The sequence below is a fragment of the Spodoptera frugiperda genome, chromosome 25, assembly GCF_023101765.2.
Source record: "Spodoptera frugiperda isolate SF20-4 chromosome 25, AGI-APGP_CSIRO_Sfru_2.0, whole genome shotgun sequence".
Lineage (NCBI taxonomy): Eukaryota > Metazoa > Arthropoda > Insecta > Lepidoptera > Noctuidae > Spodoptera > Spodoptera frugiperda.
The window spans coordinates 8,637,101-8,662,722 of record NC_064236.1 but is presented as its reverse complement, the minus strand read 5'-3'; the positions used below and the strand labels follow the sequence as shown (position 1 = coordinate 8,662,722).

Genomic DNA, 25,622 nt, shown 5'->3' with positions numbered 1-25,622 from the left:
GCACCTCACCGCTTATATCACAGTCACACGAACATTTTTATGTAACGAACGTAACAAGATCAGCATTAAATATATTATTTTTTATGTTGGCTATGGACGGCTCGTTAATCCATCTTAAGTTAGGTACTTCTGTCTAATCTGAATAGCTGCCAAGTTCCAAACGCAACAACTTTTCTGAATCATGAAATAGGGAGCTACCTTATACGAAACCAATACGAAATATTACAGGATTATTTATAAAATGCTATAAACAAAATTATATCCCTAAAGATACATTTAACAACTATTGATTATATTTTATGGACAACAAAAATTGGGTAGAAAAATTAGAAAAAAAATAATAACAGAAGATGCAGAGCGCACTGCAGTCATGTTTGAACTGCACACACATACTATGTACAAATGTAAAATCATTGTTATTTTGTAAAAATGACGACCTTGCAAAATTGCGTTTTTTGTATACAACCTTGAGTGTATAACTACATTCATATCTGTTATTAAACGTTAATTCAATTCACCGACCAAAATAAATCTCAATTTCTATTAATTGACGAAACATTTCTGTGTCAAGGTTCCGTGTATTGCACAGAGTTGAAAGGTAAAATCTACATAGTTACTTCAACCTTGCTGAATATGTATTTAGCAATTAATTTTAAATAAATAAATTATTACTCAATGAGCTTCACTGGAAATAGTGATGATATTAATAACAGTTACTGGAAAAAAATTAAAAGTGCTACAATACATCAATAACAAATAAATAGTTAGTTTATTTCTGGAAAATAATGACAGACTACATTTTCCATTAGATACACGTGTCATTTTTGTTTTACTGTTAGTTCCAAAAGTTCATAGTTCATGTGTATAGCGACTTGGCATGCTTTTTGCAGTTCGGAGAATACCTACACGATTGATTTCATTTTTTTTATTAGTCAACACGCCTACGTCCAATTTTTTACATGATATCAGTTACCAAGCCGCTACGAATTCAATATTATGTTAAGATAAAAAAATAAATGATGTGTTATGATTTTACTATACATATTACTAGTATTATGTCAAGACAATGACATGAAGGATTAAGGGGAACACGGGAAAACAATTTTTCCTTAATTTTCCCATTAGCAAGCATATAGTCAAGATCCCAGGAGTACAACCTTGTTAAGATCCATATTAGCCTTGAGTGGAAATAGGGAAAACTAGTAACTCGATGATTTAGCTTATATGGCCTTTTAATACAAATTGTAAAAGATAAAGAAACTGGAAAATTGTTTATAGAACTAAAAAATGGTTAGGTTAAACACTCATACAATAAAAAACTACGAATCTGATTTTTTTAATAATAAGAGAAGATAGTTAATAGATACAAAATCTATAAATCAAAAAGCTGAAACGCGATCTGCATTTTAGAACAAAGAATTAATAAAATATTCTTAGCCAAAGACTGAAGATAGAGATAGACCTAAATATCAGCTCTATATTGGTGCAAACCAATCGATTTTGTTTAATAATTCTCTTCATTAACCTACTCAGCTAGGGGCCTGTCATTAGCAGGTGGATTGCCTAACTAAACCTTCGATTGAAGTACAACAGTAGGTATACTTTTCAAATATGCATCAGGATCGATCTTTTTCTAGAAACTTTGATGTCCTCGACACAGTTTCTGCAGCAGAGTAATAAATTTTCCTCATAAGACGCTTTATATTCCGCCTAAGCAATATTCTCTGAAACGATAGGTTTTCATCTCGTTTCATGTTGCGCTGTAGCATCATCTACCCTCATGTATTCCAAGAATGGAGTACAGAGTAATATGCTTTAAAATTGAATATTCCTGCCATATATTGTTGTACTTGAGTCGAAGTAGTAAAATATTGGCTTTATATTCAACAGATTTCATATTTTATGTTGTCTATTCTGCTCTTTAGGATCGATGCCATAATAAAAAACAAGTTATTTAACAAGTTATTAATTTTCAAAATTTAATTGAAAAGTTGTCAGCTTTAGACACGTTCTCGGTTTTATTTTTATCCAATTAAAGTACTGTTTACGAGAAAATGATAAAATTAATTATACACTTCCTGAGCATTTTAGTACTAGGCGACTGTGCCAAGGATTTTCTAGTGTTGTTTTGAGACTACCCGTGAAACAAATAATTCAATACTATCAATTGATCTTAACTATTTAATTTTACTATTGTTTTAAAGTTGACCTTTGAATGTAAGGCTGCATTGTTTTTGTCATTGTTTTAGAAAAAAGAAACAATCTGGCCTTGTCACCGCCAGTACCTGAGCCGGAAAAAAGTGATTTTAATTAAATAATTAACTCAATAATGACCACATCAAAACAAGTGGTTAAAAGTAAGTTATGATCATTGAGATCATAGACTAGAAGTCCTTGTGAATTTATTATAAATCTGGTACCTATGGAAATAGTTATAAATAAGAATAATTCCATTGTCGGTACCCGATTTAACATAATATGGATTTAGGGACGTATTTTAACCAAACTAAAATGTGCGTAAATATACCAGATCTATCTTGCGGCTGCAGAAAAGATTGTTATTCGGCTTTCCTGTTTGGAAGAGGATAACGTTGATGACACAGGCATTTCTGTGGTTGACCTATTTAATTTACCCGACAGAAAATTACTTTATTTTATTGACCTACTAGGTATACAAAGAATTATTAATAATATGATTTAAATAAATATCAATTTTATGTCATCACAAACAATAGAAATAGATTGTATTGTAAGAATTTGGTGCGTAATGAACTGTAAGCTGCGGCATGTTATTTCATAACACGTACACACAAACTAGGTTATGCCTTTAAGCGCAGTTATAATAGAGGTATTTTATTATAACATCGGTATGAGCAACGTCTGGGGTCGACGTGAATATGGGCCAAGTTTATATGAAACTAGGTCAGGGGGATTTAAACAACTGGGAGTTTACGATCGTTCCTCAACGGATATTTCTGTACTCACGTTTCGAAATTGTTGTATGTCTTGTGCTCGTGGTTTTATTTATATTGATGTCTTCATCATGTAGGTAGGTAACCAAATATATCTACAATATTCAAGTATTTGAAAGTTCTATAAATCGTATCTATTTATCTATAGCACGCAGTCTATCGTAGTTACTACAATTACTGGAAACATTGAAATTATTTTATTTGTGTCGATTACGCAACGTCGGTAAAGCTATATAAATTGTTTAATAACGCTTCAGATGAATAAGCCGGACGGGTCATGATCATTTCGAGAAGTAGGTCAGAGGGAATCGCATTCATACCTCCCCGAGCGGCCGGAGGGTGGGGAGGGTGGGAGTCTGGTGCGGGGGTTAGCCCTGCCCTTGCTCTGTCATCTATCCAGCCAAGGCTTTTAAATAGAAATAGCGAGATCTCATTGACTAGACTGCATTTTAAATACTACGGTATTACTACGAGTCGCACTAAGTTTATGTTTTGACTGCGTAATTTTTGTTCACTGTTTTGATTCATTTGGGACAGTGACGTGTGACCTAAATATCGTTCACAGTAAACTGTCTATAACTATGTTAGAGGCTTTTTGGGTAAACATTTTCGACATTTTCTCACTTCACTTTTCTGACTAGCAACTTATGTTTCGGGTATGTTTGGCAGGTTTTGGTACAGTACGAGTACATACTTAATGTACCTATGTAGTACGTAGTTACTTAAATTCGGCAAATGGTGATCACCATTGTAAAATATCTGGATATTTACATTACACTAGGAGAGGTAATAATAGATGTTTAGTGCATCCACTGTTTTAAAATAACATGATGTATATCTAACGCATGGCCACTATTATGCGGCCGCGTTATCCTTGACGTAACCGTGAATGCGTCGCATGCACTAGCACTCGACTCGCACTGCATACGCATAATCGTGTTTCCAGCACTTAATAGTGCATTCATGTACACTGTTTATATCATTTAAACATCCATATATTGCTGCAAGTAGGTCAAGTTTATAAAAACCAGGACAGAGGATAACAGAAATGCAGTGGACAGTATAATGTAGGTCACACAACACTATACGTAGGTACATAGTATACATAGACACGTGGCTATGTATAATGCCATTCTTAGGTAGGTCCTTTTCTTAGGTAAATAGGTGTAATTAAAATAGGGATTGTACTGGTGGAAAATGGCTCATTGTATCATAGCTCACTTGCACAAATACACTTTACTGAAAAGTGTCTTCCATAATTTGGTTTCTTTTTTGTGAGGATAGAAAATCTTTAAATGGCCCCTCCCGCCCTGGGCGGGGCGAGCGTCGGATTCTTGATGAGTCACTAAAAACCACCCTGTTTCAACTCCTGCCTTATGCGTAATTTGGTCCTGAGTTGTATTTAAAAATAATGTTATGTTAACGCACGATTCCCAGGTTATTTAAACGCGATAATGCAGGTTACCGCCTTACCTAACAACCGACAATTGTCCTTTTTGACGTGGGATTAAATTGGTTACGCTAATTAGACAGGAAGATGTAATATACACAACTTGCTTGTTATTTTATAATAACACATTAAAAATCTATAGAGCGTGCAACCGCCATCGTTTGTCGACGGAGTCTACCATAGCATGCCTTGAAAAATGGCCGTGCGATTTGTTATAATAATTAAGGATCTTATGACATAGGGCTTGGTGACTGCACTTTAATGTCATTACAAAGCAAGTAGTTACCATTTACTGTTCGTTCGCCTGAAACATTATAATCCCTTTGTCGCTTCTTCATACCTCAGTAAATTGTGCTTGGTCTTCCCTAGTCGTAGCCACACACCATAACGTCGCTTGGTTTACTATAATTTATTAGTGAATGCGGCACTTACCCAGCAATTTCTGTTACAAAAATGTAATTACGGAGTTAGTCTCGGGTATTTTTGTCCACGTAAAATTACATATTGTAGGGTAGGTAATATCACAAATACACTGTTTCTTTGTTGCTAAAATACCTGCGCCTATTAAAGCCTAGTATTTTTACTAGTTTTCAAATTAAATACTCATAGAGTTTTGCTTAGAGCCTTAAGCAGGATTTGTAAGTAATTATGTGATATTTTTAGAACAGGATAATCCATATACGCTGCTAGGCATGTGAGTTGAACTTTGAAAGAAAATATGTAAGTTTTTCCACAAATATTTTGGGATTTTATTAACTTTTTCCTATTTGATTTCCATCGGGAATACCTTTTCTTACTTAGAACAGTTCAAGATTCATCAATCAATCTATATATGGTTTACCTACTTATGTAAATATATTGTTAACATATAAAGACATAAACACCCATTGGAGTAAATAGTACATAGGTATTGTTAATTGTATTTTGCTGCAAAGCATATGGTTCACGGTTTGGCCCTTGTGGACGGGTACACATTTTCTGCGGTTTCACTCGAAAGGGACCGATATATTACAAAGCCCTTTTTCACGAGTTTTTCTAGATTGATTACAGTTTTTGTTGCCATGGTTTCATCAATAACATTATCGAAGTGATGTAATCAAGTGCTGGTGATATTAAAAGATTTCAATTCACTCACGAAAAAAAAGAAATTAATAAATATATTGATGATCTACTAAATAAGAGTAATTTTAGAAGTATGACCCATTACCGATACTAAAAACGAAAAAATTATACTATGTCTACAACATTATGTTAAAAGATGGAAAACGAAAACAAAAAATGTTTCTACAATTAGCATCTACGGTGTACAGACTGCCTACAAAGAGCAAAGAAGTTGGTATCAAAATAATAAGTAAATCAAAAGTGTGTTTCACCCACCCACTATTAAACTTTTTCTTTTTTCATACAGTAACAAAATTTCTATTGTATATTATGGGTAAGATTATGTCAGGGCAAATAGTGAAAGAAAGAAAAACCCGTATGTATGTCTATTAAGTCGAAGAGACAAAACAATTGGTGAAGTAGTATTACACTCATATGACATGTGTTTAACTTTTCGTTGTACTATTTATTGCAAATTGCTTCGATACTATTTAGATACACGTATTAGAGACTCTTCCCTGCACAAAAAGATGAAAACAGAAGCCTCATGTAATGTCCCAGTTAAAATGCTGCCATGATTATATTTTATTCGGTGAAGTCTTTACGCAGTTAGTACTGACGCATGTAATGTAATTGTTTAATAGCGTAACTATTATAGTTTAGTATGCCACATGACTCTACATGACACTCCAAACGTAAGTACAATAATCTAACCATGAACAACATATTAAACCAAGCGTATGTGAGCATGTAGGTACATCGCCGACAATTTTGTAACACATCATGTGTAATACTTACACAGTTAAAAACTGGCTAACAGCGTGATACACTTGTATGCCTTGGTTCTGTAGTAATAATCAGGAATTGTCATTGTTTCTGCTAACTTACAAGATTTTTGTACAGGTTTAAATTTAATTCATGAACAAGCAAATACGTATTTCATCATTTTTAATAAAATTATGAAATGCAGACGCAATGTGCATGTCTTTAGAAAGTGTCCGTAATATGAATCAGAACTTTGACGATTTGTTTGGGAAATCTCCGTAGCGTTATGTCATCGTCAAATTATATTTTGTCATTTTTTGAGAGCCTTCGTTGTGTAGCCTCATTTCTTCGTTACATTTGGCAGATTTCCTCATCGTGCATAACGATAAGTATATACTTACACGTTCCCATTTTCCTCTCTGGAATTTTGATGCGGGAACGCAGTCGACATTTGATATAGGCACAGAAAAGGATTTGTTATTTACGAAGGAACCTTAAAACCGAGGAAAAGAGACAGATATAAATGTTTTGAAAAGATTCGCCCAGTGGCTCGATCCGAACGAGCGAATAAGTAGGCGAAGGTCAAACGCCATTGTAGTCGACGTGAATATGGTGACGTTACACCTTGAGACAAGAGATAAGCTAGTTGCGTGAAGCTGTTCTCTTGAACCTCTGACTGAGCTCAACGCTGCACCCATGAATATCCTTACGTCAACTAATACATAACCGAAGGCATGGCTGGCTGGCTCCACGTTTCGGACCACGACAAAATTAAAAGATTTCTATAAGAAAACACAATTTTCTAGTTTTGTGATAGTAAGTAAAGTTAAATTAATGAAGTACATTACTTAAGTCCATCATTTTTAAAGCAAACTGGGTTAGGTCGAAGTTGACCTACTCGTCTCACAATCAATGTTGTCAGGCACACGTGATATTTATTGATTTGCTTACAGTTTATATTTAAACATTGTAATTAGGTACTCTGAAGGGTTTTAGAAAAATTTCCTTTCCGCGCAATTAGTTAAATAAAAGATAATAAAGGACCAAAACCTTCCGCTTTTGTTACCAAATACAAACTAAAAATATAAGAAATACTAAGAAAGTAAAGCTCAATTTTAGGAATTTTATCTCTTTATCTTTTTGCTGACTTATTGGGTTATGTTATATGTATGTTTGTTATATGTATGGTTATGTTTTCTAAAGGGTTAAAGGAGGTAACTAATACAGACGTTTTTTCTTATGTTGTAAAGTATCAATTATTATTTGTTTTTGTAATATAAAATCAACACGATTTATTTTCATGATGAGCCTCGTGTACCTCTGTAAAAGGCTTCTGTAGATGATGGCATGTAGGCGGGAACACGAGGCCGCACTCACATGTTATAATCAATTTATTAACCGAATTACAAAATTATTTCGTTACGAAGACGATACAAAATTAATTATATGTATATAAATAAATGTGTACTGATCAGGAAACCGCGCATTTTCTGCCTTAAATATAAATATTTTTAATAATATTTTGATTGCGTTGCAATTACATTTAAATACGTTAATAAAATCATTCTACAGTGGTTTAAGTTCATACTATCAAGTATTTACTCATAAACCACGTTTGGTAGAATAGGGATAAACATAAATGGTAAAATAACATTACACATAATGTAAAATTTGATTCCTATTGACCTCAATTTTAGTGGAATACTACTAAAATTTAAATACGCAATTCGAGCTGTTTGGTAAACCCGTTGTTGTACCTATAAGTATTATTATTAGTAAACAATTTGTCCAACCAAAATTACTTTATTATCATAAAATACGGCGACACACAGTAATTAAAATAAATATGCAACTGTTATTTTTTCTGTGAAGATTACTTCTGTACCTACCTTCCTTCCTGGTGTAACGATTAATGATTATGTTATGATCCTAATAAACATCGGCTCTGGAATTTTCAGGCTTTTGTATAGACAAAACCTAGATTTTCTTCAGCGCGTGTTTTGATAGCAAAATCTAAATTGGAGTGGTATTGTTTCTGATTTTTTTTGTTTAAGCTTATCATGTTGTAGTAAAAAAAAGTACAAATCGGATTTTGTCATCGCTAACGAGGTTCGGTCTCATAATAACAGACAGTTCTACCTTGAGTCAACACGTTGGAGGTGTACGAAGGTTACGTGCAGTTGGTACTCAGATCACACACACACACTGCATTGCTTCGAGTTTCTAAAAGAAAGATGTTAATCGTTTGTCAATATTCAGACCTTACATGACCATCCATGGGTCATTAATAAATCAACGTCCACAATGTTGTGTATTTGCAATTGACAACTTACGGCCCATTCCAATAACCTATGTATCGGTAGATTTGCTTACTAGAGATAGTTTTTTGACATAAGCTCCATACAAAATGTGTCAAAATTCTACGTCTGGTAGGCAAATCTGCCGATAGGTAGGTTATTGGAATTGGCCGTTAATCATTTCTGGCGTTTCGAAATCATAACTTATTTTTCTAGTGTACACATATTTCTATTAATTTTTTTACCGGTAAAACTAACAAACACACTTTCCAAATGCGCGCATTCCAGACGTATTCCGATTCATTAGATTACCAATTCTTATTTAGAAGTTATAACGCAATATATCGCCATGTGCTGTTTTTGCAGAATTTCATTTTTGGGTGCCTCTAAATTTGACGGCCAACAACATAAACAACCAGCATGGTAGGTACTGGGTACACACCTATGCAATATACATGTTTGATAGTCTGACTACACACTGCACCAGTTACTATAGAACAGTTTTACACAAAACTGAAACGATTATTTGTAATGAATACTATTCAACCTTACTTTTACTTCTAAAAACTTCGACAAGTGACTCAGAAAGCCAGTAATGGACACGAAACTGTGGACATGCTCGTAGAGTAAATCATGACACTGACATCGTAGTCGCTCTCCTCGACCTAGTCTGCTGGTGAGCCATCTAAGGAGAATTATCGAGAGCAGGGCCATCGAGCTCTTAAGGGGGCATTGTTGACTGCCTATTTATTTTTACATTAAGCAAAATAAATATTGAACACTACTCACTTTTTATATGAAGGTACCAGAACATTTAGGTGCCAATATCAAATATTACATTACAACCTAGGAGCTTGTCTTGTCTACCAGTTATTATGTTTCTGGTAATTTTAAGAATTAGGTAAATACAGGAAATTCGCGAATTGTAGTTCGTGATTCAAGAATTAAAAATCGTCAATTTAGTAAAATAATTTTAAATTTTGTACGTAGTACAGCAACACCAATTGCTTCACCTTACAATTACAAAGTATTTAAACAATTTATTTGCGTAATTGCCGTCGTAAACCATTCACGAATGTATCTAATTGTATTTTGAAATTTTGAAACTTTTAATAAAGCTAATCTCTCAATTTAAAGACTTAACCTAGTTTACTACTGATGACTGCCCGGGCCGTAACAGGCTTCATGCTACCCATAGCGTGTCGATGCATTAAGTTAGATGCCGCTGATGTCATAATTTATATCTCTTTAGCACGCTATGACATCAAGTAGCTGAGTAATACACAGAAGTGTTGGCGAGCAAAAATACATAAATTTTATTTATAGAGTTTCAAAACTTGAAGTCTATTTTACAAAAAATTAAAAAAAATATTTTAAATACTCGAAAACTACGAGTATCGCTCGTTGCGACACTGAATCGAATTAATTACCTCGCAACCGGGCGTAGTATTAAAAAACGGTTTGCGCAAGAGTCGATCCGCACCTTGACACAGATAGCACTCAAACTGTCGTTTTGAATACACAAAAACCGGACGCTGCCTCACTATTTTAAAGTTACTTGTGTTCAGTCACACTCGCTCGATATAACACCTATGCAACTGCCAGGGTTTGGGCAAAAGAAAATATCATTTAAAGACGGGATGGTATTAGTTTTACTCCAGAACATTAGTAAAACTAATAAAAAGGCCTCTTAACTTTCCTATTTCATATTAACAACAATTTTCAAATAAAATAATTTCACTAATTATAACGCCTCAGTCCCAGTGCCTACCCCAGGTTAGGTGGAAATTATTACAGTGTCAGTTAGTAAAATCCTCGAACAAATATAGGTATATTGATTTCGTAACAAACAAGTACAATATTTTCAGTCCAACCAACTAACTATTGTTTTTTAAAGATATGCATATAGACAGACATCTTGCACAAACTTTTGTATTGGTAATTAAAGTGTATAAATTATTTGAATAATATTTTATGTAAGTAGGTACCACCCAAACAGCGTGCACATTCTACAACTATGCATTATAAAATGTTACATTAATTATAATAAGGCCATGTTTTGAAATAACAAGCCACGCCGAGTATAATACATATGTATGTAAATTAGCTTCATACCTTAGTATAAGTAGAGGTTCAGCTTCCAAAGTTTTTGATTTCCAAAACGTCAGTTCTGTACTTTTCCGTATAGAGAAATCGGTATTTTTGTCTTAGGTAGGTACTACAACCATATCTAAATATTAGAAAAGGCTTTACAAAGTAAACAAAACAATACTTTGTTGATAGAAATAGCAACGGTAGCATTACTTCCAATAAATTAATTACGACTACACAGAAAAAAGTAAAAGGTTGCTTTGTAATGAGTCATTACGGTGTGACTTGAATGGCAGCCCTATGCAATAAAAAGATGTCTGGAAATTCGTATTGAGGTTAAGACATGCTAAGTTATTGGAAAACTCAACGAGACAATGACGCTCATACAAATAAGATGCTACACGTGTGCGAGTTGCGTAAAAAGCACTCTGTTTAAATTGCTTATCTGTGTGTTGGAAGGAGTGGACATGGAACACGACAGGGAATGAGGACGATTTTAAAGATGTAAAGAGTCCAGGTGCACGTTTGGAGAATATCGAAACAAAGAAATCATCATGAAATAAAACATCAACAGCTTGAAAATTACGAAACTCGCATACATAGTAATTTCGATTCATCGATGGATCGATCTGTCTTTAAGTGTGAAAAATATCAACCAATTGGATCTCCCAAGTGACTAAACAGCTGCACATAATGTACACAGAGAATAAACGAAGTCGAATCATAAAGGATTGGTATGTTCACTGTCTGTTACGCAAATCTTTCGCCAATTGATTCATTGATTGGGACTGTAGAGGGCAATGCGCTAACGACAGAGTTCGCTAGCTTGCTCATTTCTCTTCACTGTAATCATTTACAACTGTGTTGTCAATTTATTGGCACAATTTATCCTTACATTAGGTTACAATGAGAGACTGCAATTGTTGGTGATATGATTTCATTGGGAGTCAAGTGTGTGCTGTGTGGAGACAGCGGAGTAGAATACATTGGCCGCAAAATAAGAGTACTGCTTTTATCGCAAGTGTCTTAACTTTGTTTTACGTCTTTCGGACTGCATATTTGACAGAGTGTATCTTTGTCAGGCGTGAAGCTTATAGCAATCCCTCCATTACGGGCTGTTTTCATCTAGAACAATTTATCTAGAACCTAAATAAGTATGTGGCCGTGATCTTGTCCGTTTGCTTTGTCGTAGTTACTGATAGAAATGGTTGAAATTTGTTTCATGTTAACTCCGGATGTCGCTAATAATGGCACTGCCTCCAAATACATTATGATAAGGTCAAGAAAGTCATGGAACTACATCGATGGAGACACGCGATCGCTTGGATTGGGGCTGATTCGTAATCATGCATAATATTCCATAATTCAGTTCTTGCAAATTGAAACTTGGTTTCTGCAATCGAAAAGTTATATTAAGATTTTTTGTTTAAATTAAGAATAATACCTATGTTTAAATAAAGTAAAAAACACATTTCCTCAGTTTATGCCACTAACCAGTCAATAAAAAAGCTTGAAATCACAAACCAGTTCTTTTAGTAAAAGCAAAAAAAAAATTGTACGTAGGGTCTTTCATGATTCAATTGAAAATGAGCGACATCCCGCATTTAATGTCGTTAGATGTAACTGGTGCGAGGATGGTCCATTTCACGTCAGCTAAACGGATTGCCAACACTTAACCAAGTGAATAAATCAATAAAATATTCCCTATTTCGATTCATATCTCAGTTTTAGTTTGATAAAAGTCTAAAAACCTCATGAATCGTTTATCGTATGTATCAGAGAGAATTTATGAATTGTAGGCAACGGTGTAATAGAACAACTTTTGCAATAGTGGTTCCTAAAATGTACTTACATTTCGAAAGACATCTAGTAATTACGAAGTCAAATTATAATCGACTAATAGACAAACCTGATTTGAAACTAACTGCACAAACTTAAGCGAGGACTTGAACTAGCAAACATTTTGGAAAAGGGCACTAAAACGTTAAAGAATTATCGGTGAAAATTCAATAACAAAAAGCCTAATTTCATTCATTATTAAGTAGCGTAAGTGCAATTTTTCAGAAATTGTTGCCGTAGTATTTACATGCGGAAACTAGCAGCAAAACGTTGACTATTTAAACATTTTAATTTCGATTGAGAACAAGGAGTTTTTATAACAATGTAAAATTCCAAGCCAAACAAATCGTCATCTTATCTTGTACTATCTTGTACTATCAAAGTGATCTGATCTGATAACAACGCGCACACTTCACCATAAAAAAACGTATCTTGTGAATTCGATATTTTATTCAAGAGGCAGTGAGAATGCATAATATCATGAGATTTCCGGATTTAACCTGCAACGTCCTGTAGTCATGAATGTTTCAAACACCCCACGATCCACTTGTCAATACTGTTGTTCGTGGAGTGATTACAATTTGTCCGTTACATAATACAACCCAATTTCCAGTGACTCTAAGTTCATTTTAAATTGTTTTAACAATATTTTTTATACTTTGTGTCGATGTAGGTCGTGTAGATGTTGTAAATGATATAATATAACAGAAAACAAAATAAAGAATCTTGAAAATACATTCTCTTTCTACATGTGTCACACGTGGGCGATGTGTCGAATCCACTAAGTACTACATATGGAACGCATCCAAAAGTAAAGGATTACGCAAGGGTATGGAGCAAACCAACAGAGAAAAAGCTAGTAAAGAATTCGAGACTTTACACAACAGCTCTGAAATCGAGTACACTGATGCTCAGCGTTACGTTGGAAAGAAAAAGAGCGGATAAAAAAATGGTTGAACTTTGATTTCGGCACGACTTCTGTTAGAAGTTGAGAGAGAAAATGACTGTTCAAGTACCAGGTGCGTTTAATATAAATTAATTGAAGGGAAAATGAAGTACCTGATATTAGATAACTAATATTTTCTTCGAGGATGAAACAATCGTTTACACTCCCAACTCGAATTGTAATGCAAAACGTGGATCTTGCTTGAATATAGGTTACCGTTCGATAGAATATTTTATGTAAAAATCTATCGATGCAGCGTTGTTTTTCCGTTTTGTTTTTTTAAAAGCTATTTATTAAGTTTCAACATTCTAGGTATGTTTTTACAGATGCAGGTAAATCTTAATCAATTTTGTAATTAATTTTTAAAGCAAAAGAAATTCATTAATCGATGTAGCTGATATTTCGTATACATTTTAAGTTTGGATGACAATACATGATGAGCTAGTAACGTTACTGCAAATCAACATGGCGGAACTTCAAAGATGGCTGGTTAATTATTTATTTTGATGGATAAGAGTATTATGAAAAATAAAGTGACACACTCTAAAGTCAAACGCAAAAGAAGCCGATAAAGATGGTTGTGCTTTAGTTACTAGAATACGTTTTCCTAAACTAAGCAATATGACTTTAGATGCTTTAGTTACTAGAATACGTTTTCCTAAACTAAGCAATATGACTTTAGATTATTAATAAATCTACTGTTAAAAAAACAGTTCATAATTCAACTTCGTCATGACAATTAATCATATTTTTTATAAACATGTTTTCGTAAGATTTACTTATTTACGTGGATAAACTAGTGATTTAATTGTAAATAATAAATCATGCCACAAGTTTTAGATCGTAATTATCTTGTTATAAATCTATAGATAAATAAGAATTGTGCTATGACTGTAAAGCTGTAAATTATAACAAAAATATCAAACCACAGCAAATCCTTTTTTCTTTCAACCTCTTGTTCTAACCATCCCTTTAGTTTTACACCATAAGGTATCAAAATACAACAACAAATAGGCCGGCAAATACGATTAACAAAACCAGACTGCGTGTACACGAGTCTCTGATTACGAAATATCAAGGACATGGGCTCTCCATTACACCGGGAAGCCTTACCAATTGTTACGCAAGTAACTACTAGCCAGTCCAGAGCCGTAGGGGGATGTATGTCCAACACACTATTGTCAAGAATTTAATTTGTAGCTAGGTGGCTATTTACGTTACCCCCTGTTGCTAAATTAATGTATGCAAACAAGGTTCTTAAATGGGATATTTAATTCGTTGTAAAGTGGCATTTGCAATAAAGCAATTCCTGACACTAACTATAATTTTAATAGAATCTTTTTTATCCACGTGGACACGTGGACTACATTAATTTTACTGTAGGATGGGAACACGAAACTTCAGCCGAATGAGGCAATTTTTGTTAAAGCTGGAATTGTTTTCAAAACACTACCAGGCTGATACCATGCCCAAAATTTTGCATGTGATCGCTTTCTAACTTTTAATAATCAAAGTTTTGGTGAAGCAGGTTGGAAGATTAATTATTGTGAAGGTGTATATTATCGTGTTCATCATTTCTGTTCACATTACACACGTCGTGTGTGTAATATTGAACAACAAATTTAAACCATGTGGTTAAGCAAAGAGGATTACACAATAAAGAGCTTTTACAAACAGTTTTTTCTCGCACGCACCTTTTTACGGATTACATACACTTTTTACCTCATTTCACAGGTGTCTCAAATACAACGACGTAGAGGTATTAGTTATAAGATCAGTATGTTTTTATAATATACTTACCGATTTGATACAGTATCTATTTTTCAAAATACCAAAAAAAATAAGGAATAAAAACTAACTTAAAACTAAAATAAAGGCAATAGGCGTGGTTAGGTGTGGTTAGGCGTCGAAGTACTCGTCCGCATCGCTGTCATTGGGGAACAATGAATAATAATAATAATGAATAATGTGTTAGTTTAGATTAATAATTATTCCTAGCTACTTAATTTTTCAAAAGCTATAAATAGTTTTTTCTTCAAAGACTTCTGAGAAGCTCTTAAGTATACCTACTTAAATGGCAAGTTGTTTTGAAGAAAGATACACAATGCATGATAAAACTGTTGCGAAAAAACCACATCACATGAATAAAAAAGAACCTGCGCAGAATGTCTCGTTTTCCGAGAATATAAGATATATTCACGAGACTTATAAGAGGCTAAATAAACTAAAATTAATTGATAAATCAGAGTCCGTTATTCATTTCATATTACTTTTTAAATGTAAAAGTATTGTCTACAAACTTTGCTTTGGCATACTTTGCTGGGTGTGCAAGATTGTAGGATTTTTGTTTACTACCTATCTGAGTATCGTTATTTTCTTTCCTTGTAAAAATATGTTTGGGAACTTCATTACACAAATGAGTCAGTCAACACACACAGCTACATGCGACTGCGTATCTGTTAAAATTTAGTAAGCTGTTTAATTTTATTAGCAGCTCCAAAGCAATTAAAAGCAAGATAGAAATAGTAGAATATCTTGAATTTTAATATACGTATTGCAATATTTTGTGAATAATTATTTTTTATGTTCCACCTTGAACCACTTTGAATTAAACCTGAAAAGTGTAAAGAAAGATATTGCGATTTAGCACGAAAATACTTTTAGCTGTCACTGTGCTACACTGTGAACTGCCAAAAAGTAAATCTGCACAGATTTGCAGTTTACAATAATAAAGTCAGTATCTAAGGTGTTTTGATAGCATGTTTCGGGTAAATTAGGAATTTCAGCAAGGAAAGTATGTCACAGTTGTTGGCGCCAACTGATGTATGCCAGGTCACGAGGGCTGGGCGTCATCCATATTATTTTTACTGGCCCATCAGACTGTAGCCCGCTTTAAGCGTTTATTAATTTGCTTTTACGTACCGCTCGTTTATATTTAAACATACACAGTGCATGGTTTAATAAAATTGTTTTCCCAGACGAAGCGACGTTGCAAAACATGACCTAATTATTCGTTATTATTACAAACATGAATTAATTTCAATTTATTAAGTATATTATGATATGTATTATTATCAAATATAGTCTAATCATACGAAAAATATTTGATTTGAATGTGCGTGGTTTATGTAGCAAGCCCAACCTACAAGATAATTGTAGTTAAATTCAATATGATTGTAGGTACGTGTATGTTTGTATTGCGTATTTCATTGCTCGTGTGTTTGTGTGTGTTCGTGTACAGACTAGTGGATGTTCGTTTGTGGACGATACAAACGATTGCTACTCTGACGCGTAACTAGGTCACTAGGTCACAGACGAGGTCCACTGATAGTACCGAGCTGTTGTTTCCCAAACTACTTACAGTTTTATACAATCAAAGGAAATAAATACTGCCAGTAAGGACATCGTCACTCAGCTGCCATAAATACTTTAGAAAAACCAAGTCGCTTTCATTAGCTGTTGTAGCAGCGTTTACGTAGGTACTTCGGTGGTTAATGTGGATCTGAGTTTAGTTACAAATCATTGGTTTTGTACCTAATCCTTTATTCATTTACTCAATCCTAATTTGAAACGAAGAGAAATGTTTTAGACATTATCCTACGATTACGATACCTACACCTAATATAAGTACTTATTATTTAACGTTTTCATAGAAACAACAAAGTAGGTGCGAGACCTCCACGGTATAATATAATTTATTGACAGTAAATGAAAATGAGATAAATAAATAAATTAATTAAACACTGGAGTAGTTAGCTCGAGCGCTGTGTACATTGAAGTGTGCGTGCCGTAAGTTATTTGTTCTATTTTAATGTTAGTCGAACGCACCAACCTTGCTCCACATTCAAGATTACAATTAAATAAAAAACAGCTAAGTGTGAACCGCATTTCTTGCAATTACACTATTTTTATATACAATTCCCATAGTTTTATGACAGTGCTTTAACAAATTCTACTTACAAGACGTTACAAAGCTAACTTTGAACACTTTTTGTTTACCCAGTTTAGGTACATAGTTAAAAATCTAGAGATTTTTAAAAACTTCAATGTTCAGTATAACAATTGACAAAGTTTAATGACAGTAGCTGTCAGCGTCATGTCATAGTTTCCTGATTATATCGTTGACTTCTACTTCGTCTGGCCAGTACATCAGCACTGCGTCATGAACCACTGATGGACGCAGGGACGCTACCACCTATCATTTACTTATTTGTATAATTTGCATGTGGACAACAAAATACCGACATTTAGATTGACTATTTCCTGGCAACTTTACCGTAGGATCTAGCAATTTAATGTCATTTTTGTACCAATACAAATAACCACATTGCTTCACTGAAGTCCGTCAGATGCCACTCAAGCCGTCTACCTTTCATTAAAAATATGTATAATGGAAAAGATGCTAGCCACGTATAATATATTTGGCAACACAAAAACATTTTCTCATATTCAGATTAGAAACTTTTAACAAGAAAAACAAATTGGTGGTGATAATGTGATATTGCCTCGGCGAGCAGTGCTTTGAAATAACCACTTAAAAATATTAGGCAACGTGATAGTCGCTAGTTGTGCAACTCACATTGTTATGCGAACTTTTACATGTCCAAGGACCACTAAAATTTGACGGTTCAAATGCAAAGGTGGATTATATTAGTAGCTCTGTTATGTTCTTACTAAAATTTGTATTGATTCCGAAATACATTTTATGGATAGAGATTTATTAGAATCACCAAAAAATAATATAAAGTTTTAGAGCATCTAACAGTAACATATCCTTTATATGACATACATGGACGGATTATAGGTACAAGGTAGTGATACCAACTGCCCTAACTGTTACACTCGTGTGCCAGTGAATTCTGTGCATAATTATCTTACATCGCGTGACGTAACTAGTCAGTTTCACAACTAAAAACGTCACAATTGTTTGTGAAAAGGTCACTCTATGATCGCATTGTTATTTCTAACTGAGGTTTTGTATTGTTTGTTTGTCCTCTTTTATGCTTTTAAACCTCTTATTTTATTTTAATTTATTGGTCAAACGATTTAGGGCCCACGTTTTTACGCAAAAAATATTATAGTTCTTGATTTATGAATAAATGGTATAATCAAATCAAAGAAAGTGTTACATCCTAACTAATATTTTTCACTAAAATATTTTTTTACTTACTAAAGACTTACCGACAGGAAACTTCTTAACATCTTTTAATAAAAAATTGGTACTAAAACAGCAACAATAACATACGAGTAGCTTATAAATTACATTTCTGTATTCCTATAATAATTTTACTCCTTTCAGCGCCGCATGCATGCATCATTAGAAAATTAGCAAGCTCGTGAAATTGCTCTACATTGTAAAATTCCACAGATAAGTGCATGTTCTTGCAGGATAGTTGGTTATCTATAATAAAATTCACAAATGTGTAAAAACCGGATCTTACAAAATGTAAACCGTAGCTATACGAGTATGTGTGGGTTTTTGTTTGCGGTTATAGAAACCGATTTATTTGTAATGATTACTCATTGCTTATATTACAACTTAACAAACGCGATATTTAATTTAACGTTTAACTAAGAGTTTCATAGACTCGAATTATTCCTGGAATAAATAGACAACAAAACCTCGTCAAGCGAAGGCCTATTGGTAGAAGAACTATTTAACAGTACTAGTGGTCGCCTAGTGGTCGAAATTCGACCATATACCTACGATTTAATTTACAATACCACTTAACATACGTTCAAGGATAATTTTTATTTAACGATTTGCTATTAGTTTTGTAAAATTCAAATTAATATATTCCGGCGCATCATGAATAACCAAACCTCCTTCAATGAGAAACCTCTTTTCATATGAGACATGAGAATATCATCGCAATGTCTGTCAATTTTGACGTTTTGTCAAATACGATACTATGCATAATAGTGTGTGTAATGTTTTATTTATTGATTTAATATACTTTATAAGCATTATTTTTGAAAAATATTAGCGTTCTGCACTTCGCCAACACATAAACTATAAGTGTACCAAATTTTATGCTCCTACGTCCGCGCAATTTTCGTAAAAAGGGGTCGAAAGTTTTTGCATCACGTATTAATATATAGATTCTATTTGAGCATTAATTCAGTACCTTAGTACGAGTTTGCTCCAAGTTTAAAGTAATCGAAACGATCGTGTGTTCGGCGCTCTGATGGTTTATAGTTTATTCGAGCCGACCAATCTGACCGCCGAATGCGCTCGTTTCATTTACTTTAAAGGGGTACTTGTATTCCATTGGAGTATTCATTCAGGTCATTTGTAACAATTTATAAACTTTGTTACACCTAAGTTTTTGTTACACTGTTATTGCTTTCCACCAGCCACATGCAAGTATCGATTTTCAGTCTTATCAATTCTTTTATGGTTTTCATCATGTGTGACTGTAACATAACATCAGGCTTTTCATTTTTTATAACACTGCAGGATCATACTTTCGGATTCCGTGCTTGATATCGGTTTTATAATTTAATATGAAATAGAGTTTTATATAGTTTGTCTTGTTCAATGTCTCCGGGGGCTACCCAGGCCTGGTGATCTGCAACACAGGTTTAAACCTCTAACAGACACCAGTCTTATAAGGGACTTAAAAACGGGTAATTGTAAAGAAATTTGAGAAAATATACAATTTTATTTATTTATAAGTCTCATCTTCCTCCACATCCTGCCCCAAATGAAGAAAATTGGGAACTTTCCTTCGTGAAAATAGGAATCTTCCCCCGAATTTGCGTACCAGACCATACGTGGGATATACAGACATAGGTGGTATGGTCGAAATTGAAAAATTCTTATTTTATTTTACATTTCTTTTTTGTACCAAATAATGGTACTGAATAAAGTTTCAAAATCTCAATCTTTTTGGCAGTTGTACATTCATTGGCCTTCTAGTAAAACATTTCTAGTTTGTTTACAAATACATGTTCACGTGTCTCTTCTCACCATTGAAGCACGCCAAATAATAATACCCAACATTATCTAATTAGGACACAAACCATTAGACAAAGCAACACGGCACATGCTTTTTTAAGCGAAGTGTATCGATCGACACGTTCGTACTTAGCAACATTTAGGGCGAATCGCAGTCACGTATGTTGTTTCAACACTCATTTATTCTTGAAATCAAAACTGTCACTGTTTTGTCATCGGATGGGTGACTTTAGACACGTTCCATAGCCTATGGCTTTAAGAAAGTTATTGCAATTTGAATGTGTTCGTAGACACGTACACAATATTAGTACAATTATTGAAAATAGTTTAGTACTTTTCAATTATTGTATTAGTTTCAATAATTCTCGACGTGAGACCCATAAGGTCTTATGTTTTCAATAATTGTACTTTCCAATAATTGTATTAGTTTAGTCTTATGTCCGAATTTGATGATTCGGACATATTAATAAGATCTTATGGGTCTCACGTCGAGAATTATAGTTTCCTTTTTCTTGCAATAATTTCTTCGGAACTTGCAATGTATGTAAAAACTGTTTGATATGTCCATAGTGAATATAAAATACGAACTTCATGTTTTTAGCATTTGATAGTTTGCGCTCGGTGACGACGAATCAGTTAGTCAGGACCTGTTATTGTATAAGTATGGATTGCAGGTAAGGACCAGTTGTTCGAGATCCTTTTTTGAAAATCAGAATATGTTAAGTTCAACGTCTTGTTTTTTTCACACAATTGTCAACTTTGTATGTCACGTTTGTAATATTTCTGGGATTTTTTTAAACAAAATGGAAACTATTTGCTTCCATCAGTTCGGTTACATCTGGTATCAAACACTTCACATCCTTAGATTCGTATAAATCCTTTTCCGCCAGGATAGGCTTTAACTACATCATGTGTTTGACTATGGCAAATAATATCTTGGAGAATTAAACATAGTGCTGTAACTCTTTGAGACAAACTATAAGGTCCACTGATATAAACTACAATGCCACACATTAACCAACAATTCAGCTGTATTAAATTAATCACCTGCCTACTTTTTATCTTTCGAGTTTATCTAGTAGTGTATCCCTACAGGATTTAACCACTTATCACAGTCCTTCTCGGCAATACGAAGCGGATAGCCCATCATGCATCAGTTTTATAATGCACACGTCCAATTGACTGAGGGGGACATTTGCACGTGCCTCGTGTCTAAAATATCCGGTTAACGCGAACTAGACCTAGTTATATGCTAGTCTAGCTGGCGATGATGCTACCAAGATTTTTTCAATATATCTGTTGTGAAGTGGTACTTCATAGCGTAAGTCATTAATTTGTCTGAATCAATCTAACTAATGGATTTTTAAAAGAATACAAAGAATTTTTGCCAATTATCAAAAATGTATGAAGTACTACTTACTTATTTCAATTCCAAAATATTTATTAGTTAATTGCTATTATTGCAGTTTATAAGCCTCTTATTAGTATTCTCAATAGCTAGACTACTTCAAACGAGAAAAAAATATATTTTACTTTCTTAATTGCACCCTCTCAGCCAATTGTAGACTGTTGATTTTTGCGAGTAATCTAAAAATGTATCTGGTTCCTTGAACTCAAATACTTGAGACAAGAGCAATAATAAATAATTGGTTGTTTAACTTTTTTAATTTATTACTTCTATACTGTATGCAGGTATTAAGTTGTGAATACTATTTTTTTTAATAGTATATTTTAATTTGGTTCGTTACTGAAAGTAAATCCTTATCTTATGCGAGGACGGAACCGAAAAAGGAATTGGGTAGACAGTTTAGACTACAAGGTGAAAAAAAAATGTATTACGTTTTGACACGCTTTTAAGTGATACTCGTTTACGTTTTTACGATGGTAGAGCCTTGCTGCATTGTACTGCCAATTACAAAACTCAGTTTTAATGAAGACAAATCAAATTTTCATGTGATTTCCTTTGAGAGGTGCGAGCTTGTGCAATTTTTATTTCGATCGCTTGTTCAATTTTACGTTGAATGAAGGGAGTGAACTATCGGCCTAATATATTGTATATTTCCATAGAGTTATATCTACATGTGAAGATTTTAGGGATATCAAAATTGTAGCATTTGGTCTCCTCTTGTGTATATTAAACGGCCACCCTTTGATGCATTACAAATAAGCACATAGAGTGCTGCTGGGGCAGATTGCTTGAGGGTAGTTGAATTAATACTTTGCATATTATGGGGTTGCTTGCAAAACCCATTGGTTTAGCAAGGGTTGCTATGCAGAGGGGTCGTGAATATTTTTTTACGAATAACACATACATCATGTACCTATGTATATGTGAAAGTCTACTATAATACAAATTAAGCCCAAATAAGGAATTATCCAAATCTTTACCTTAATTATTTACTGATAGGAGTTATTAATTTAAAACATATCTGACTATGATTGTCTGTCGAATAGCGGTTTTGGTTAAGTTACTTGTCATTATGGCGCATTAGCGTAATTTACGTAGGTAGTTAAATTGAATAATGTGCATCGCATTGTAAATTGGCCGTTTGAGGGTTCAAACGGCCAATTTTGGCATAATTAAGCTCTACTTATACGATTGTCAAAATTCTATTAATCTATTTACTGACAGACAATTAGGTTAATAATACTAGCTGAAAATAATAACTTTATGCCTTTTATATAAGAAAAAAGCGATTGAATAGTTAGATACAGATTAACACAACACTGCGACATTTAAGAATCTTGGAGCACGCTTATGAAACGGAGTGGTAGAGGTGGTTGTAAGTAGGTAGTACCTACCTAATGAATTTATGTTACTTGGACCGCCTTGTTACGAGTATTTTGGCTGTCGAAAGAGCTTGCATAACGTCACTGCCGAAAAGTAGATGTACCTACTTGTACAGAGTAAATAGCGCCGGGAAAACCGTACTAGCTTATTACGGATGTATTTCGATGTGAAAAATTGTAACTTTGATCCTGACTACGCTCACGTAGGTACCTATATCTAGCTACTTATATTTCCGTCTCATTAATTATTTTCGGTGTCTGAATACAGCAGGCGGGCGTCGTCGCATATTCCGTCTCTCATTTGTCAGATACCAAACAGACTTCAGTCAACCTATTTCCCAAAATAAATAGGTAGGTAGGTAGGTAGGTACCATCTTAAACATTTGCAACAGCGCATCATCTTGACAGGCCGGGCTGATCTGTACAATATCAATGTGTTTTTGTATTGCTATGAACCAAATAGTGGCTCGTAGTGTGCAGTTAGCTAAGTGTATCACGTCGAGGCTGTTATTTCATATGGTGTAATAACCGGAGTGCCATGCTCGAGCTACTGCAGCACGCTGCCGAGTAAACGTGTCCCACTGACACCAAATGAAATCAAAATGCGTCGCCGCGCCACCCATTGAATACAAAACCACATAACCGTTTGACAGGGTACTTATGTACATTTAGTCACAGTGATGTAGTTTATTATACAATCAAACTATTCTCGAAACACGTTCTATGAGCCACTATTATTCAGTAAGTCTTAAAACACTATTTCACACAGCCTGAGCCAACTCTATCGCAGGATAGCGCGAAAAAACCAATGCGGCGTTGCCACACCGTGCAGCCGAGCGTACGAGCAGGTAGACTCTACAATGCATATACATAATGTAGCTATCTAATCTATGTGCGTATTATTATACAACACTTGTCTTTTTGAATAACTAATGATATTCACTACTTGCAGGTATATTTATTTTGTAGACCTCATGTCCCCCAATTAATCATATAAGACTCTAATTTGAATAATAATATTGACACTTATAACAAAACATCAAGTGGAAACAACCGAAACAAGTTGTTATTCGATATTTAAACATTAAAATAGAAGCGGTTTAGTCATACTGGCTCTTTATTACTCAAATTAGAGTGTTTTACATGGTCGATTGCTTTGTAAGACATTTCCATGACGATTATCAAATAATATAACATCTATGAAGTGTTATTACAACATAGCATGGTGCACTTACCGCTGGAGGGGTTCACATAAGCAAGCTTTAAGTCCATTTCGATAGTTTGAGAGGGTTTTAGTTCAACAGTGTTCATTTCATAGTCCACGGGGGGGACATCAGTCACGATCTCACTCTTCGCCTGACTCGTGGAGGCGGGTAGACTTTGCGCTACACTCATTTTTGGAGCGTCTTCGTGCATTATACACAAATAATTGGACAGGGCGACAGAATAATGTCGCCCAAAGAACTTTTAAGTATTTCACCTACGCCGTATAAGGATACGCTTTATCTCAAAAATCACGCATAAAAGCGATAATACGTGTGTCAAAATGTAGGTCTCTAGGCCACTTCACTTACACTTTGATATTCCGACCGACATAACTCAGGTTCAATGGAGCTACCGTACTCATGACTGACATTGAACTAAGTCGGTAAAGGGCAGCGAGAAAATAACCCAATTAGAAAAAAACTGTGTCATGACCTATTTTATGAAAAAATAATTAAAAAAGAGTTCTTTGATCCTTAAATATAATTATTTGGTTTATGAAAATGAAATATTTGTAAACAGTTGACGAAAAAACGTTGTTAGTACTTTTTGCTCCTCTATTTTGTGTGACTCTTGTAAACTTCAAAAAAGCATATAATTGATGCAAAATGACTATGTTTGCTTATGAACATGCCGTGTTGTGTAATAAATGACCGTTTCTATTGCACAATCCTTTCACAAGGGCTCCGAATGTAGGTCAATCTTTATGAGTATGATTGCAATGTTATATCTTTATAAACAAAAGTCTCTAAATTTAAAGTGTTTGACATATAATTCACAATTATATATTTTTATTTATTTATTTTACGATTAGTTAATATTTAGTTTATCTGAATAATTAAAATTGTAACAAAATTAAAAACTGCTTCCGGCGCTCTGTAACGCCATCTGCATTGACATTAAGATTATCTCCAGAATTTTATATTAGTTACAGTAATAATCGATAGATGTCGTGATTCACAAGTAAAATTATAATTTGGGTGCTGTCACATTGTATTTTTATGAAGATATCGTCTAATTTTATTATTTACAGTGTATGTAGTATAATAATTCACTTGTAAACATTAAGGTTTAAACATAAATTAATGTAGACCACCGTGCGTAAATGTGGACTAAATTATCGGAAAGTAGCAAATGGAGGTAAAAG

At 34.0% G+C, this 25,622-nt stretch overlaps 1 protein-coding gene across 1 annotated transcript in view; it reads right to left on the bottom strand.

The window, feature by feature from the left end:
* The window catches only part of LOC118267427 (nuclear hormone receptor FTZ-F1), a 69,705-nt gene extending 44,870 nt beyond the window's left edge, over positions 1-24,835 (bottom strand). Inside the window, 1 exon segment of the mRNA XM_035581416.2 lies at positions 24,448-24,835. Within this exon segment, the coding sequence (XP_035437309.2) occupies positions 24,448-24,628 (181 nt within the window). The 5' untranslated portion in view covers positions 24,629-24,835.
* Positions 24,836-25,622: the final 787 nt, after the last annotated feature.